General features: G+C 38.9%; 1 protein-coding gene across 2 annotated transcripts; it reads left to right on the top strand.

The window, feature by feature from the left end:
- Positions 1–745: 745 nt before the first annotated feature.
- Positions 746–15,398, top strand: LOC103414800 (calpain-type cysteine protease DEK1). 2 transcript variants are annotated; one of them, XM_029099251.2, is made up of 31 exons: positions 746–1,435; positions 1,768–2,018; positions 2,986–3,168; positions 3,321–3,456; positions 3,866–3,996; positions 4,086–4,200; positions 4,283–5,309; positions 5,461–5,571; positions 5,943–6,001; positions 6,439–6,601; positions 7,100–7,373; positions 7,484–7,634; positions 7,766–7,877; positions 7,969–8,134; positions 8,248–8,318; positions 8,436–8,527; positions 8,631–8,793; positions 8,980–9,051; positions 9,273–9,650; positions 9,727–9,842; positions 9,934–10,231; positions 10,873–11,192; positions 11,533–11,884; positions 12,023–12,343; positions 12,432–12,536; positions 12,621–12,749; positions 13,223–13,603; positions 13,704–13,841; positions 13,973–14,209; positions 14,308–14,759; positions 14,875–15,398. In XM_029099251.2, the coding sequence occupies exons 1-30, from the start codon at positions 1,311–1,313 to the stop codon at positions 14,611–14,613; spliced, it is 6,483 nt and encodes a 2,160-aa protein (XP_028955084.2). In that variant the 5' UTR covers positions 746–1,310; the 3' UTR covers positions 14,614–14,759; positions 14,875–15,398. The 2 variants fall into 2 exon arrangements, with proteins under 2 accessions (XP_028955084.2, XP_028955085.2); XM_029099252.2 differs by having other exon boundaries at positions 14,880–15,398.
- Positions 15,399–15,482: the final 84 nt, after the last annotated feature.

Raw genomic sequence — 15,482 nt, forward strand, 5'->3', positions numbered from 1 at the left:
TTTTTAATTTTCGGCCATTAGATCAGGTGAATTGAAGAAGATCAAAATGTAGAAATTAACAAAGGGTGTGTGGATAGCACACCCCAATTGGGAATTGGATCCTCTCTTAAGCGGGGATTCGATCCTCCAGACCCATTAACACGGGCTATAAATAGAAAGTTCATTTAGAAGTTATAATAATTATAACTGTTGAATCAAAATCTAACTATCCATGTTAGTGGGACAGAAGGATCCCGATTTACTGCTCAGGAGAGGCTACAATTCCCTAGAATTGTGCCAACTGCTATGACAAGTTTGCTGTGGAGAAGACCGCTCTCTGGCTGTTATTCAATTTTATAATTTGCAAAATTAAAATAAACAAAAAAGAATCCACCTTCCCAATTCTTTACCTAATTATTTAATTAATTAACCAAATTCAACACCTACTACTAACCCAAGAAATCACTCCCATGCCAAGTAAACAATCTTTTGACTCTTCAAAATTTTAAAAGCATATCAAATGTGTACCCTTTCTGTTTTTCTGATTATTATTTTCTTGTCTAAATAGTTATAATCCTGAGAAATTCATATACAAGTAAACCTCTCACTCTCACACCCAAGTGGCCCATTCCACCTCCCAATAGACAAGAACTTTCCAATCATGCAATTGGAGCGTGAATTGCACGCGCACCATCTTTGTGTGAGTGTAACCCCCCCCCTTCCCAAGGCACAGAGATTGCTGTTATTTTATAGCCACTCTTCTAACTTTTTTATTTTTCATTTTTCAAAATTTTTATCTTTTGTCTGTTTCTCTCTCTAAAGTAGCTTCCTTTCGTTTTTTTCACTTCACAGTTCACACAAAGATGTCTGTGAGTGAGTGAGTAGGGTTTTTAATCTTTTACTCTTTCTCCCTCCTCCTCTGTGAACATACAATATTGAGAGAGAAACCCAACACAAAACAGAGGTGAAGCCAACTCTTTTAACCTAAAACAAACCCTAATTTCCCATATCATCATCTTGTTCTTCTTCCTTTCTTCTGCTATTTTTTACTCAAAAACCTTGGGCTTTCACTCTTGTTCTTCTCCACCCGCCCAGCTCCAATTTCTGCTCCAAACCCTAGTTTTGGACCCCAAATACCACTTCCAAAATGACCCATTTGCCCTGAATTCCCCACCATGCTACTTCCATTCCATGCCATTGCGGGCTAGTGGGTGAAGGGGGCATTGGGGAAATTTTATTTTTTTGGCTGAATTTTGTTGCTTTCTGGTTCTTATTTGGAATTTGGGAGATGTGCTCGGATGCATGCGTTGCGTAGGTGAGAGAGGGAAGCCATGGAAGGGGATGAGCGTCACCTGCTGCTGGCATGCGTGATTTCGGGGACCCTTTTCTCGGTTTTGGGTTCTGCTTCATTTTCTATACTGTGGCTTGTGAATTGGAGGCCCTGGAGGATCTACAGGTAATCATATTTTATAATTCTTTTGAAACTTTTAGTTGCCATCTTTGCCTAGAGAGAAACTAAATGCATCGATTAAATTTAATTTATGGCTGCATTAATGCATTTGTTAATATTAGGGAATTAAGCTGTAGTTAGATTGAAGTTTCAAGATTGCACTGTTAAAGTAAGGTCATTTGGGGATTTATTGCTGGGTTTAACTCTTCTATAAAACAGAGGCTAAGGGCTGCATTCAGTATGCAATTCTGGGATTTATATTTGTGTAAGAACTTGAGAAAGGCAGCATCTATTTAACTCCAAACTTAATACTATCACTTCTGTATGTTTTTTTCCAGTTGGATCTTTGCCAGGAAATGGCCGAGTATCTTCCATGGACCTCAGCTGGATTTAGTATGTGGCTTTCTGTCTCTTTCCGCATGGCTACTCGTTATTTCTCCAGTTCTAGTACTGATCATATGGGGAAGCTGGTTGGTTGTAATATTGGATCGACATATAGTTGGTCTGGCTGTAATAATGGCTGGCACTGCTCTTCTACTGTCTTTCTATTCAATCATGCTTTGGTGGCGAACACAATGGCAGAGCTCGAGTATGTATTCCTGGACCTTTAATCAATTTTCTTTTTTCCTTGTATGACATAAACTGTACGAATAGATAGTAAAACCTGAAGGTTTTGAAGATGATGAGAATGAACCATCTAAGTTAGCCTTAAAGAAAATATGGTTTCTTATTTAAATGTAAATGAAGCCTTCGGCTTGATATGATTGATGAGTTGGTGATGGGATATAGGAGATCAGCAAAGACGACACACGAACAAAAATGTGTCAAGTTGGTAATGGGATATATGGGTTTAGTATTGATTATACATGAATGAACATCGTTAGCTAAGCTGCTAACATGATATTAGAGCTTGGGCAAGTGCTGTCTCAGCTCCCTTCCAATCCGTTGAAGTACAAAATATAGGGAATGGTTGAAGAAAGTTGAGGTTCCACCATAAAACCAATTGACAATATGGGGAGTAGCCCAACTTACTTATAAGCATATGTAAGGACCCTCCTCCCATTAATGTGGGATTCATTCTCAACACGCCCTCTCACATGTGGCAAATTTTCCAGCCTAACACATGGACAACACAACGGGGTGACGTGGAGCGTGTGTGGCCGTTTGGCTTCACACGTGGGACAACCTGCTCGATACTATGAAGAAGTTGAGGTTTCATCATAAAATCAATTGGCAATATAGGGAGTAGCCGAACTTACTTATAAGCACATGCAAGGTTCCTCCTCCCATTAATGTGAGATTCATTCTCAACAATGGCTAGCAAAATGGCCATTCCTAAATCAATACAAGTTGTGATGGGAATTGATAATGGGTGCTCAATGGGTCTAGTGTACTCATGTGGAAGATGATATTGATGATGTAGCTCCATTCACAATTATGTTTTTGAATATTTATAACACGAGCTTGCACTTTATTGTATTCATATTCTTATAAAAGTTTTGTTTATTGGTTTTGGGGTAAGCATTAAACTTGGTTTTATACTTTTTCTTTAACAGGGGCTGTTGCTATTCTTCTTCTTCTGGCTGTTGCCCTTCTATGTGTGTACGAACTTTGTGCTGTGTATGTTACAGCTGGTTCAAAAGCATCTCAGCAGTATTCGCCGTCTGGTTTCTTTTTTGGCGTCTCAGCCGTTGCCTTGGCAATCAACATGCTCTTTATTTGCAGAATGGTGTTTAATGGTACACCTTGCAATTTTTTATCCTGTTTAGCATGCATGCTTCTCAGTTTGATGATTTTATCTCAATGAAACAATAATTTGTAATTTCTGCCGTCAATTATTCTCTACAATTGGTTTTCCTCCTTTAAAAACGTTCTCTATCAATTTGTGCAGGGAATGGCTTAGATGTCGATGAATATGTGAGGAAGGCATATAAGTTTGCTTATTCTGATTGTATAGAAGTAGGTCCTGTGGCATGTTTACCAGAACCACCAGACCCTAATGAATTATATCCTCGACAATTTAGCAGGTATGTTCAAGTTTTATTTCATCAGTTATTACTGGATCTTCTGGTCCATCTCTGAAATCATTGAAGTTCTCTTTTCCCCTTTCATTATCTTTCGTAATAGATGCTTCTACAGTGAATATTGTTACCACCTTCACAACCTTTTATTGATATTCTGAAAATACTCCAGAGGAAAGAGAGATGTTGAACATTCTGCATCCGAGGCAATAAATGCTCTTGATAATCCTTATGTTAGTTTTACTTGTCTTATTAAACATTGAAGAATTTGTTCTGGTTTTCTCCGTCCTTTTGGAAGATAGGGTGTTGAAGTTTGTAATATATTTATATCTAATAGTTTACATCAGGTTTAAACTTAACCCAGAATTTTGTTTGAGTGTTGTCCTCTTTTTCTGATTTCATTACGTGTATGTAGGGCTTCACATCTTGGGCTTCTTTACCTTGGCTCACTTGTAGTCCTTCTTGTGTACTCAATCCTCTATGGTTTGACTGCTAAGGAGTCACGTTGGCTTGGAGCCATTACATCAGCTGCTGTTATCATTCTTGGTAATCTAACCAACGTATTTTGTTTTTGTGTATTTTGCATCCTTTATATTAAAATTGATGTATTAATTTGCATAACCCACATGCTGTAGATTGGAACATGGGTGCATGCCTGTATGGTTTTGAACTCCTTCAAAGTCGTGTTGCAGCGTTATTTGTTGCTGGAACATCTCGGATCTTTCTCATTTGCTTTGGGGTCCACTACTGGTTTGTGCATTTTCTTTACTATTAATTGTAATGTCACTACCTTTTGTTTCTCTTGGTTGTCACAAATACTGCCATTTTTCAGGTATTTTGGGCATTGCATTAGTTATGCAGTTGTAGCGTCTGTTTTATTGGGTGCTTCTGTTTCTCGCCATTTATCTGCAACAAACCCATTGGTTGCAAGGAGAGATGCCTTACAGAGTACCGTGACACGCCTCAGAGAGGGATTTCGCAAAAAAGAGCAAAACAGTTCATCAAGCTCATCTGAAGGTTGTGGTTCAAGCATGAAGCACAGTAGTAGTGTTGAAGCAGGTTGCCTTGGTAGTGTGGTTGAAGCAAGTAATAGGAGCACAGCACAGTGCACACTAGATGCCAATAACTGGACTAACACTCTCTTACGAACTGCAAGTTCTCGTGAGGGGATTAATAGTGATAAGAGCATAGATAGTGGAAGGCCAAGTTTAGCATTGCGTAGCAGTTCTTGTCGTTCAGTAATCCAGGAGCCTGAAGTGGGAACATCCTATACTGACAAAATTTTTGATCACAATAACACACTGATGATTTGTTCTAGTAGTGGTCTGGAAAGCCAAGGCTGTGAATCTAGTACGTCAAATTCTGCAAACCAACGAACTTTGGATTTGAATTTAGCTTTTGCATTGCAAGAAAGGTTGAGTGACCCGAGGATTACATCTATGTTAAAGAAGAGGGCAAGACAAGGTGATCTTGAATTGGTTAATCTATTGCAGGATAAAGGATTGGATCCTAACTTTGCTATGATGTTAAAGGAGAAGAGCTTGGATCCAACTATTCTGGCATTACTTCAAAGAAGTAGCTTGGATGCTGATAGAGATCACCGTGACAATACAGATATCACCATAGTTGACTCAAATAGTGTTGATAATGGTTTACCCAATCAAATCTCTTTGTCTGAAGAGCTGAGGCTTCATGGGCTTGAGAAGTGGCTTCAGTTATCTAGACTTGTTTTGCATCATGTGGTAGGCACCCCAGAACGGGCATGGGTTCTCTTTAGTTTTGTTTTCATCCTAGAAACTATTGCTGTGGCAATTTTTCGTCCAAGGACAATTAAAATAATAAATGCCACACATCAACAGGTGAGCAAGGGATCTTCTAACTTTACATTATCATCTATTAGTTGGTGACTTTATTGCTGTACTTCTCAGTCCTGATTGATGACGAGTGAAGAAAACTTTAGACATAATCTGTACCTGATCATGCCTAAATTTTATGTTTTGTTTTTTGTAGTTTGAATTTGGCTTTGCAGTGCTGCTGTTATCTCCTGCTGTCTGTTCAATCATGGCTTTCCTTCGATCTCTTCAAGCAGAGGAAATGGCCATGACCTCAAAACCCCGCAAGGTATTATTTTACCTCTTATTCCTTTCTCGCACTGATTTTTTAGATTTGTTGTTTTCTTTTGGATTGAACAAAAAGGTTGATACTCTATTGCTTCAATTAGTCTTGATAGATTTGCATGGTGGAGTTTACTTTTGAGAAACAAACATGTTTAATGTAATTGTACTAGTCTGGATGCTTGTGGACCTCTGGTATGTAGTATGTAAAAATGGGTTGGCCTATATGATTAGTAGGAATAGTCTCTTGGGAGTATGCACATTTGGATCTGTTTGATTGGGCCTGAGCTTTTCCACTATCTTTGTTTTTTCTGTGTACACCTATGCATTTGAAATTTATTGCTGCTTATGTTGTTGCTCGTTCTCATGTTTCTTCAGTATGGCTTTGTTGCTTGGCTGCTCAGTACTTCTGTTGGATTGCTGCTTTCCTTCTTAAGGTATGCTCTTTTTAACATATCACTAAATTAAATTCTTCTTTTGGCAATTATTCCGTAGTTCTGATAATGTTTTGTGGAGCTTTCTAGTGTATCATACATAGAGTTTGAATCTCTTAAAAAAAGTATGTCTTAAGAGAATGAGTCTTTCTCATTTTCAGTTTTTAAGTGTCAATTGAATGATTGAATTGATCAGTTGGCAATGTCTGACTGAAGCTAAGATGTTTTTTTGCATGTATAACTTTTGGTGGTATAAGATAATTTACACAACTTGTTTTATCAATAAGTTCATATCAATTGAGTTTCTGATTCTATTTCATACTGCATTGCACCATTTAGTCTTAAAAGACGGGTCTTTTACTTGCCTGTAAAACTTGTGGCTCATAAGTCTTGAAAGCGGTCTACATCCATCAAACTTATTCTCTCTTTCCCATTTGCAGCAAATCATCGGTTCTTCTTGGATTGTCCTTGACTGTCCCACTCATGGTGGCATGCCTCTCTGTTGCTATTCCTATATGGATACGTAATGGCTACCAGTTTAGGGTTCCTCAATTACAATGTGCAGGTCCTGCAGGGAACCATCAAATTCGAGGAACAAAAGAGGTTTGTACTAAATCAATTCATACCATGTTTAATGTGAGCATTCGAGCACTGTAAACCTAGTATATTTTTTTAATAGGCTCTTAATGGGTTCTAGGCTTCTAGCACAACTGAAGTGTACAATATGATCAGCACAAATATGGATATTGATTGCTGCTTATATCTCACCACTGTCGTTGCATGGTTATGCATGTGGATGGATTCATACATACTGACAATGTTGATGTGCTTCTTTTAATTTATGTATTTATTTCTTGGAGTAGCCACTTCTTTATCTGCGAGAACAAAGTACTGAGTTTAGTTTTTATCTTGTAATTCCTACCTTATTTTTTGTGTGATTTGATTATTATGTGCTTTTATGAATAACGATTTCAAGAGTTTCCCTAAAGGTGTTTCTCTTATTTTCTATTATACAATATTTTCTTCTACTTTTTCACCCTTCACCAGAATTTATCGTTGACCTAATTTTGTAATTCTAATTACATCTTGGTACTTTTCCAGGGTGTTATTCTTGTCTTAAGTACAATATTATTTGCTGGATCTGTGTTAGCCCTTGGTGCGATAGTGTCTGCAAAGCCCTTAGATGACTTAAAATACAAGGGCTGGACTGGTGAACAGAAAAGCTTTACCTCTCCTTATGCGTCATCTGTGTACATTGGCTGGGCTATGGCTTCTGTCATTGCTTTGGTGGTCACTGGTCTACTGCCAATTGTTTCTTGGTTTGCAACATACCGGTTCTCCCTGTCTTCTGCAGTGTGTGTTGGGATATTCACAGGTGATTTATCTAGATTTTTGTTTCTTTAAGACTCTTCTCTTTTACTATTGGAACATCATTGATACCCTATTTTTGCTCCTGAATTTTGTCATATTACCCTTTTTTTCCAGCTGTCCTTGTGGCATTTTGTGGTGCATCCTATATGGAGGTTGTGAAATCTAGAGATGACCAAGTTCCAACAGAGGGTGATTTCCTCGCTGCTTTACTTCCTTTAATTTGCAGTCCTGCATTGCTGTCTCTTTGCTCTGGGTTACATAAATGGTGAGCAAATAATTGCTTTTTAGTGACAGTTGAGGCTGAAATCCATGGCTTGCTTTTCTTTCACAATTGTAACTATGGGAGTAATGGGTGCTTGCCAACTTTCTAAAATTTTTTGGATTTTGTTTTTCCAGGAAGGATGATGATTGGAAACTCTCTCGGGGTGTTTATATCTTTGTCACCATTGGGCTTCTTCTTCTGCTTGGAGCAATATCAGCTGTTATAGTTGTAGTTATACCATGGACAGTAAGTCAGGAATAACTTTGGTATCCTTGATTCTTCCAAGATTTTACAGGCAGTTGACCTCTCTGACAGTCTTCTTTTGGCTTTACAACAGATTGGGGTAGCATTTCTTTTAGTTCTTCTCATGCTTGTACTAGCTATTGGTGCTATCCATCATTGGGCTTCAAACAATTTCTATTTAACAAGGACCCAGACATTCTTTGTTTGTTTTCTTGCTTTTTTGTTGGCATTGGCGGCGTTTCTTGTTGGATGGTTTGAAGGTGAAGGCATTTTCTTGCTGCTTTTATTATTTGCCTCATCGTCAGTTTGCAGTTATATATTATAGATCTTTTATATGCTACCAAGTACTAACCTTGTTTTACTCTCTGTACAGATAAAGCATTTGTAGGTGCTTCTGTTGGTTATTTTCTGTTCTTATTTCTTCTCGCTGGGAGAGCATTGACTGTGAGTTGAATTCAGTATTTTGAATCAAATTTTAAATTCTCACTCTAATATTTGAGTTCTTGTTGTCTCTACTAGTTCTGCATGTTTTAATTTTTTGTTAGTTGACTTTTGGTGCAGGTTCTTCTTTCACCTCCTATTGTTGTTTATTCTCCGAGAGTTCTCCCTGTCTATGTTTATGATGCTCATGCAGATTGTGGAAAGAATGTCAGGTGTGTTAGATATCATGTGATAGTTTGTGTCTTCTTGTTTGTAATATTAACATGGGGTAGTTTCACTTGATCACTGATAATTCTAATTTGTATTCCTTAATAGTGCGACATTTCTATTGCTTTATGGGATTGCATTGGCAACTGAAGGCTGGGGTGTTGTTGCGAGTCTGAAAATTTATCCACCATTTGCCGGTGCCTCTGTGTCAGCACTCACTCTTGTTGTAGCCTTTGGGTTTGCTTTCTCTCGTCCCTGCTTGACTCTTAAGGTTTGTTTATTTTGCTTTCAGTTTTTCATTTGGCATTGTTCATTCTACGTAGTTTCGATATAATTCTATGCTTTGTTTTTATGGAAGATGTATTGACATCTTTACCAGTTGACTTGTTTCTCTATGCCATTGAATTTCTCTCTCTCATGTGCTCTTGTCTGACTAGATGTTCATTTGTATGTCTAGATGATGGAAGATGCAGTACACTTTCTTAGTAAGGAAACCGTTGTTCAAGCTATTGCTAGATCTGCTACCAAGGTATGAATAATACTGTTATGTATGTGTGTGTGTGTGTGTGTGTTAGGGTCTGCTAAGCTGTGGTGAATTAATACTACATATTATTCAACCATGCCTTTAAATTGCGCAAACTTTTAACATGTTGACTCTTATATTTGTATCTCTCAGCTGAATTTTCATTCTTGTTAAGAGGTGAATGTGCTTTTTGTATAACATGGGGAGTTGTTCTTATAATTGTGCAGACCAGAAATGCTTTGTCTGGAACTTATTCTGCTCCACAGAGGTCTGCCAGTTCAGCGGCTCTCTTGGTTGGAGATCCCACCATTACGCGTGATAGGGCAGGAAATTTTGTGCTTCCCAGAGCAGATGTTGTGAAATTGAGAGATCGTTTAAGAAATGAGGAGTTAGTTGCAGGCTCATTCTTCTGCAGAAAGAGATATGGAAGAACTTTCCGCCATGAGCCAACTAATGATGTTAATCATAGAAGAGAGATGTGTGCTCATGCACGAATATTGGCTTTGGAAGAGGCGATTGATACTGAATGGGTGTATATGTGGGATAAATTTGGTGGGTATCTGCTTCTTTTGCTTGGTTTGACTGCTAAGGCGGAGCGAGTACAGGTAAGTTTCAACTGTTTCTGCTTGCCATGGATGATGCATTGTAAACAAAAATAACATTGTTTCTATGCTATGCTAGGATGAGGTACGTTTGAGACTCTTTCTCGATAGCATAGGGTTTGCTGACCTAAGTGCCAAGAAAATAAAAAAGTGGATGCCAGAGGACCGCAGGCAGTTTGAGATTATTCAAGAGAGGTAAGGTTCCACTTCCACATCTGGGTCTTCCTCTATGTGATTGCTGACATTATCCTCTGTTTCTAATTGTTTTCGAGTTTTAATTTTGTAGTTATATAAGAGAAAAAGAGATGGAAGAGGAGCTCTTAGTGCAAAGGCGCGAAGAGGAGGGCAAAGGCAAAGTGAGAAGAAAGGCTCTTCTGGAGAAGGAAGAACGCAAGTGGAAGGAGATAGAAGCTTCTCTGATTTCCTACATTCCTAATGCTGGCAACAGGGAAGCAGCAGCTATGGCAGCTGCAGTGCGTGCAGTAGGAGGTGATTGTGTTCTTGATAATTCTTTTGCTCGAGAGAGAGTTTCAAGCATTGCGCGTCGCATACGCACAGCTCAGTTGGCTCGTCGAGCAGTCCAGGTGTTGTATATTACGTTTATTAACTCAAACTGTTTTAAGCAAATACCACTATAAGTGATAGCATCATGAGTTCGTTTCCCATAAAATGTATACTTTAGGATAGCTTCTCATTATTTACTCTCTCTTAGGCTTTCAATCTTAGATATTTTCTGACATTTATTAAAAGATTCTAGTCTTCTTCATAGCATCCTTTTTGCATGGAGGGGTTGATGAGTCATCTCCATTCTAACTTAAGTATATGAGAAAGTTTTCAATGTTATGGTAACTGGTCTTGTTTTCTGCATTTGAGAACTTTTCCACATGTACCCTTGCAGAATATAGTGCTATACATTGAGTTGGAATCCATGAGTGAGTCTCACTCCTTAATGAGTAAAGAGTGAGTGTTTGGTATACTGTATACATGAAACGGGTCATTTCCTTTTATGAAGTGATCAAACCATGTAATCAGTTCCTCTCAATGATTCAGTAGATCCAATAAGTATTCAATTATCTTGTGCTGTTATCTTTGGTTTTATCATATACCAATATGTTTCTCTTATTATTTGTCCCCGTCGCATCTGTTTAGTTTGATTGCCTTGTCCTCATATACCTATGGAGGGTTCTGTGTTCATGGAAATTGTGCTTCTTTATGTCATTGGCAGACCGGAATTTCTGGGGCTGTATGCGTTCTTGATGATGAGCCAACCACAAGTGGCAGACACTGTGGCCAAATTGATACCACCATTTGTCAAAGTCAAAAGATTAGCTTCTCTGTTACAGTGATGATTCAACCTGTATCTGGGCCTGTTTGCTTATTTGGCACTGAGTTTCAAAAGAAAGATTGCTGGGAAATATTGGTGGCAGGTTCCGAGCAAGGTATTGAAGCTGGACAAGTTGGGCTTAGATTGATAACGAAAGGTGATAGGCAAACTACTGTTGCAAAGGAGTGGAGTATTAGTGCAACTAGTATAGCAGATGGAAGGTTGGGGCCTTATCCTTTAAAACAAAATTATTGGCACTTTTTCTGATTCATGGATTTGTCCTGATGGTTCTCTATTACCATACATTTATTTAGGGCTATTTAGTTTCTTTTATTATTCACATATTCTTGTGTTTGAGTTGGCCTTTTCTTTTTCTTTATTATTATTCTAATATTTTAGTATCGGGTCTGTTTTGATTTCTGTTTTTCTGATGGATCTCTTGTTCATCTTGTCTGGGTCGTCAATAATTTCCCAGTTTTATATATGAAAAAAAAAGGAACTCAACCATGAATGTGTGTTGTTGATAGCTGTTGAATCTCACTGGATGTACTTGCTTTTCAGGTGGCATTTGGTAACAATGACAATTGATGCTGATTTAGGTGAGGCAACTTGCTATCTGGATGGTGGTTTTGATGGCTACCAGACTGGTTTACCATTGCAAGTGGGTAATACCATTTGGGAAGAAGGAACCGAAGTCTGGGTTGGTGTTAGACCACCGACAGATGTGGATGCGTTTGGGAGGTCAGACAGTGAAGGGGCTGAGTCTAAGATGCATATTATGGATGTGTTCCTATGGGGAAGGTGCTTAACTGAAGATGATGTTGCTGCTCTTCATTCAGCTATTGGTACAGCTGATTCCGATATGATAGATTTTCCTGAAGATAATTGGCAGTGGGCAGATTCACCCTCTAGAGTATGTGCTTTGTCGTTAAGATACATTGTTTCATATTGATCCATGCTAGAATTTCTAGGAAAGTAATTTAGTTTCTAATTATGGTGGGTGGTTAAACCTATCAATTGATTAAGCTTCTCATCCTTTTTCCTTTGCTAGGTTGATGAATGGGATAGTGATCCTGCAGATGTAGATCTGTATGATAGGGATGACGTTGATTGGGACGGGCAATATTCTAGTGGGAGGAAACGAAGGTCAGAACGTGATACAGTGCTGGTTGATGTGGATTCAATAGCCAGGAGGTTTCGGAAACCTAGGATGGAAACACAAGACGAAATCAACCAGCGAATGCTTTCAGTTGAATTGGCAGTCAAGGAAGCCCTCTCTGCAAGGGGAGAGATACATTTTACCGATCAGGAGTTTCCTCCAAATGATCAGTCATTATTTGTAGATCCGGAAAATCCCCCATCAAAGTTGCAGGTACTTTTTATTGTTCTATTTACCTTTTAGTTTTTGTTGTTAATGGAATCAGTCGTCTTTGATCAGTTTTGTGGCCTTTTGAATTTAGGTTGTTTCTGAATGGGTGAGGCCTGCTGATATTGTAAAAGAGAGTCGGCTAGATGCTCGTCCGTGCTTATTTTCTGGAACTGTCAATCCTTCTGATGTTTGTCAGGTTTGGCTCTTGGCCAACATGGTAATTGTATTTATGATTATTTTCCTCAGCATTATCCATAAGTGATTTTCCATTTCTAAATAGGGCCGACTTGGTGATTGCTGGTTTTTGAGTGCTGTTGCTGTTCTGACGGAGGTTTCACGAATATCGGAAGTGATCATTACCCCAGAGTATAATGAGGAAGGAGTCTACACTGTTCGCTTCTGTATTCAGGTGACTTGTAATTTTAACATAACATTTCTGAACCATTTAGTTCTAAATATGAACTTCTAGTATAGACTTGCACCCATTCCCATGTGTTATATGAATTAAAAAGAGAAGGTAAGATAAGGAAGAGAGGATAAACATCAGGAGGATATCCAGTGTTTCAATGAAGCAGACGCTAAAGAAATTGAATTTCTTGCTACAAAAGACCTCCGTCTCTCCATCTCCCCATCCAGTTTAAACATAAAGCACTCACTGTCTGCGGATGAGATTTTATTTCTTACACGTAATTTCTGAAGACAATGGTAGCTTGGCCTTGTTTTATAGGAATTTTATTTTCTGTAATGGGAAATTTGCAACTTTATGCAGCTAGATGATCATTAAAATGCTAGAGAATTCTTGGAGACTATTCTAATAGAACGAAATTGAATTCCCACTCTTTAATAGTAGCATGCTAAAGCTTGTTCCTGACCTTTCTTTAGGGTGAGTGGGTTCCTGTTGTTGTTGATGATTGGATTCCATGTGAGTCACCGGGGAAACCAGCGTTTGCTACTAGTAGGAAAGGTAACGAGCTATGGGTTTCTTTAGTGGAAAAGGCGTATGCTAAATTGCATGGCTCCTATGAAGCATTAGAAGGTGGGCTTGTCCAAGATGCTCTTGTCGACCTTACTGGAGGTGCTGGTGAGGAGATTGACATGAGGAGTGCTCAGGCCCAAATTGATCTTGCGAGTGGTCGACTATGGTCTCAATTGCTGCGTTTCAAACAAGAAGGCTTTCTTCTTGGTGCTGGCAGTCCATCAGGTTCAGATGTACATGTTTCCTCCAGTGGCATTGTGCAAGGTCATGCCTACTCGTTATTGCAGGTGAGTTGGAATACTGCTGTGTCTTAGTCATGTCTTATTGTATTTCAGCATATGAAACTTGCGTACGGTGGCCTCATTGATCAATTATTTTTTAATTCAGGTGAGAGAGGTGGATGGCCACAAGCTTATTCAGATTCGGAATCCATGGGCTAATGAAGTTGAGTGGAATGGCCCTTGGTCGGACTCATCACCTCTTTGGACTGATAGGATGAAGCATAAGTTGAAGCATGTTCCGCAGGTTGTTTACTGTTTCATTTTCCCACATCACATATGTGAATCTACCTTGTCATTATTACTTTTCGTGGAGCGGTTATGATCTCAAAACATGTTTCATAACATTTTTCTTTCGTCTCTCCTAACACTTAACAGTCAAAAGACGGCATATTCTGGATGTCCTGGCAAGACTTCCAAATTCATTTTCGATCAATATATGTTTGTCGTATCTACCCCCCTGAGATGCGCTATTCTGTTCATGGTCAATGGCGAGGTTATAGTGCCGGGGGCTGCCAAGATTATGAGACATGGCATCAAAATCCACAGTTCCGATTGAGGGCCACTGGGCCAGATGCTTCCCTTCCAATTCATGTATTCATTACGTTGACACAGGTATCTTTAGAATTGGACCTGCTTGTGTATTTATATGAACAATAGCTATTTTTTTTATAGCTGGATTTATAAACTTTTATCACTTGTTTAATGCTTAGGGTGTGAGCTTCTCAAGAACAGTAGCTGGTTTCAGAAATTATCAATCCAGTCATGATTCAATGATGTTCTACATTGGGATGAGGATACTCAAAACTCGAGGCCGTCGCGCTGCTTACAATATATATCTACATGAATCAGTTGATGGGACAGATTATGTCAATTCTCGAGAAATATCTTGTGAAATTGTTTTGGATCCAGATCCAAAAGGTTACACAATAGTGCCTACAACTATACATCCAGGGGAAGAAGCTCCATTTGTTCTTTCTGTTTTCACAAAAGCATCAATTACCTTGGAAGCCTTGTAGTATGCTGTGCTGCCTCTGCGGTTGTCTTTTCCCCCTTTGGTCTGAGAATACGTTTGAAAAAATGTTGAATTGCTTGGGCTGGACATGGACCGCGTCTACCTGCTGGAAAGTTGCAGGGACCACAAATTAGAAGACATGACGTCAAGGTAATTTTCTGTTTGTGTCTAATTCACTGCAGTAGTCAGTCCTCTTCCGTATGGCTCTCTTGCTTCTTTTGGAGCTTCTTCAAGGACTTATTACTATGGACGTACTTCTGAGCAGGGCAGGCAACTTATGATGCGACTGATTCTCTGATTGCTGAAAATTCAAAGATGGCCAGGTGTGGAATTCATTTGATTAGTGGCACTCAGCTCTCCAAGTTCAATGCACCGAGAATCAGATGGGTCTTTCAGTCGCAAGATTGAGTAAGAGGCAGGCGTATTTCAGACACATGCATGTGATGCGAAATGGTGCTTGTGAACAAAAACTAATCGCACTCCTCGCTGGCCACCTATGCGTATCATTTGCTTCCGCCAGCGTGGAGGAGGGCTTTTCAGGGGTTTTGTAATTGTATCTGTACATACAACTAATTGTTTTGCATCGAATGAACATAGGTAATGATGTTGTAAATGAGAGGGAAAAATAGGAAAGCAATAGGATATTTTAGTTGGAGGGAGATACAAGTTGGCAAATTTAGCTAGAATTCAATGTTTTAGCTGCAGTTTTGAGGTGTCAAGTGTCAACCAGTAGAGCCCAAGTGTACAAAATATTTAGTTATTTCAATGTGATTCTCCCCGTTTGATTAATTCAGTGTAACATGCATTATCGTGTTTCTTTCTACTTTAGCATGCATCTTTTATGTTCATATAATGACCAAAAGAAGGTAAAGA

Source organism: Malus domestica, chromosome 03 (assembly GCF_042453785.1).
Source record: "Malus domestica chromosome 03, GDT2T_hap1".
NCBI lineage: Eukaryota > Viridiplantae > Streptophyta > Magnoliopsida > Rosales > Rosaceae > Malus > Malus domestica.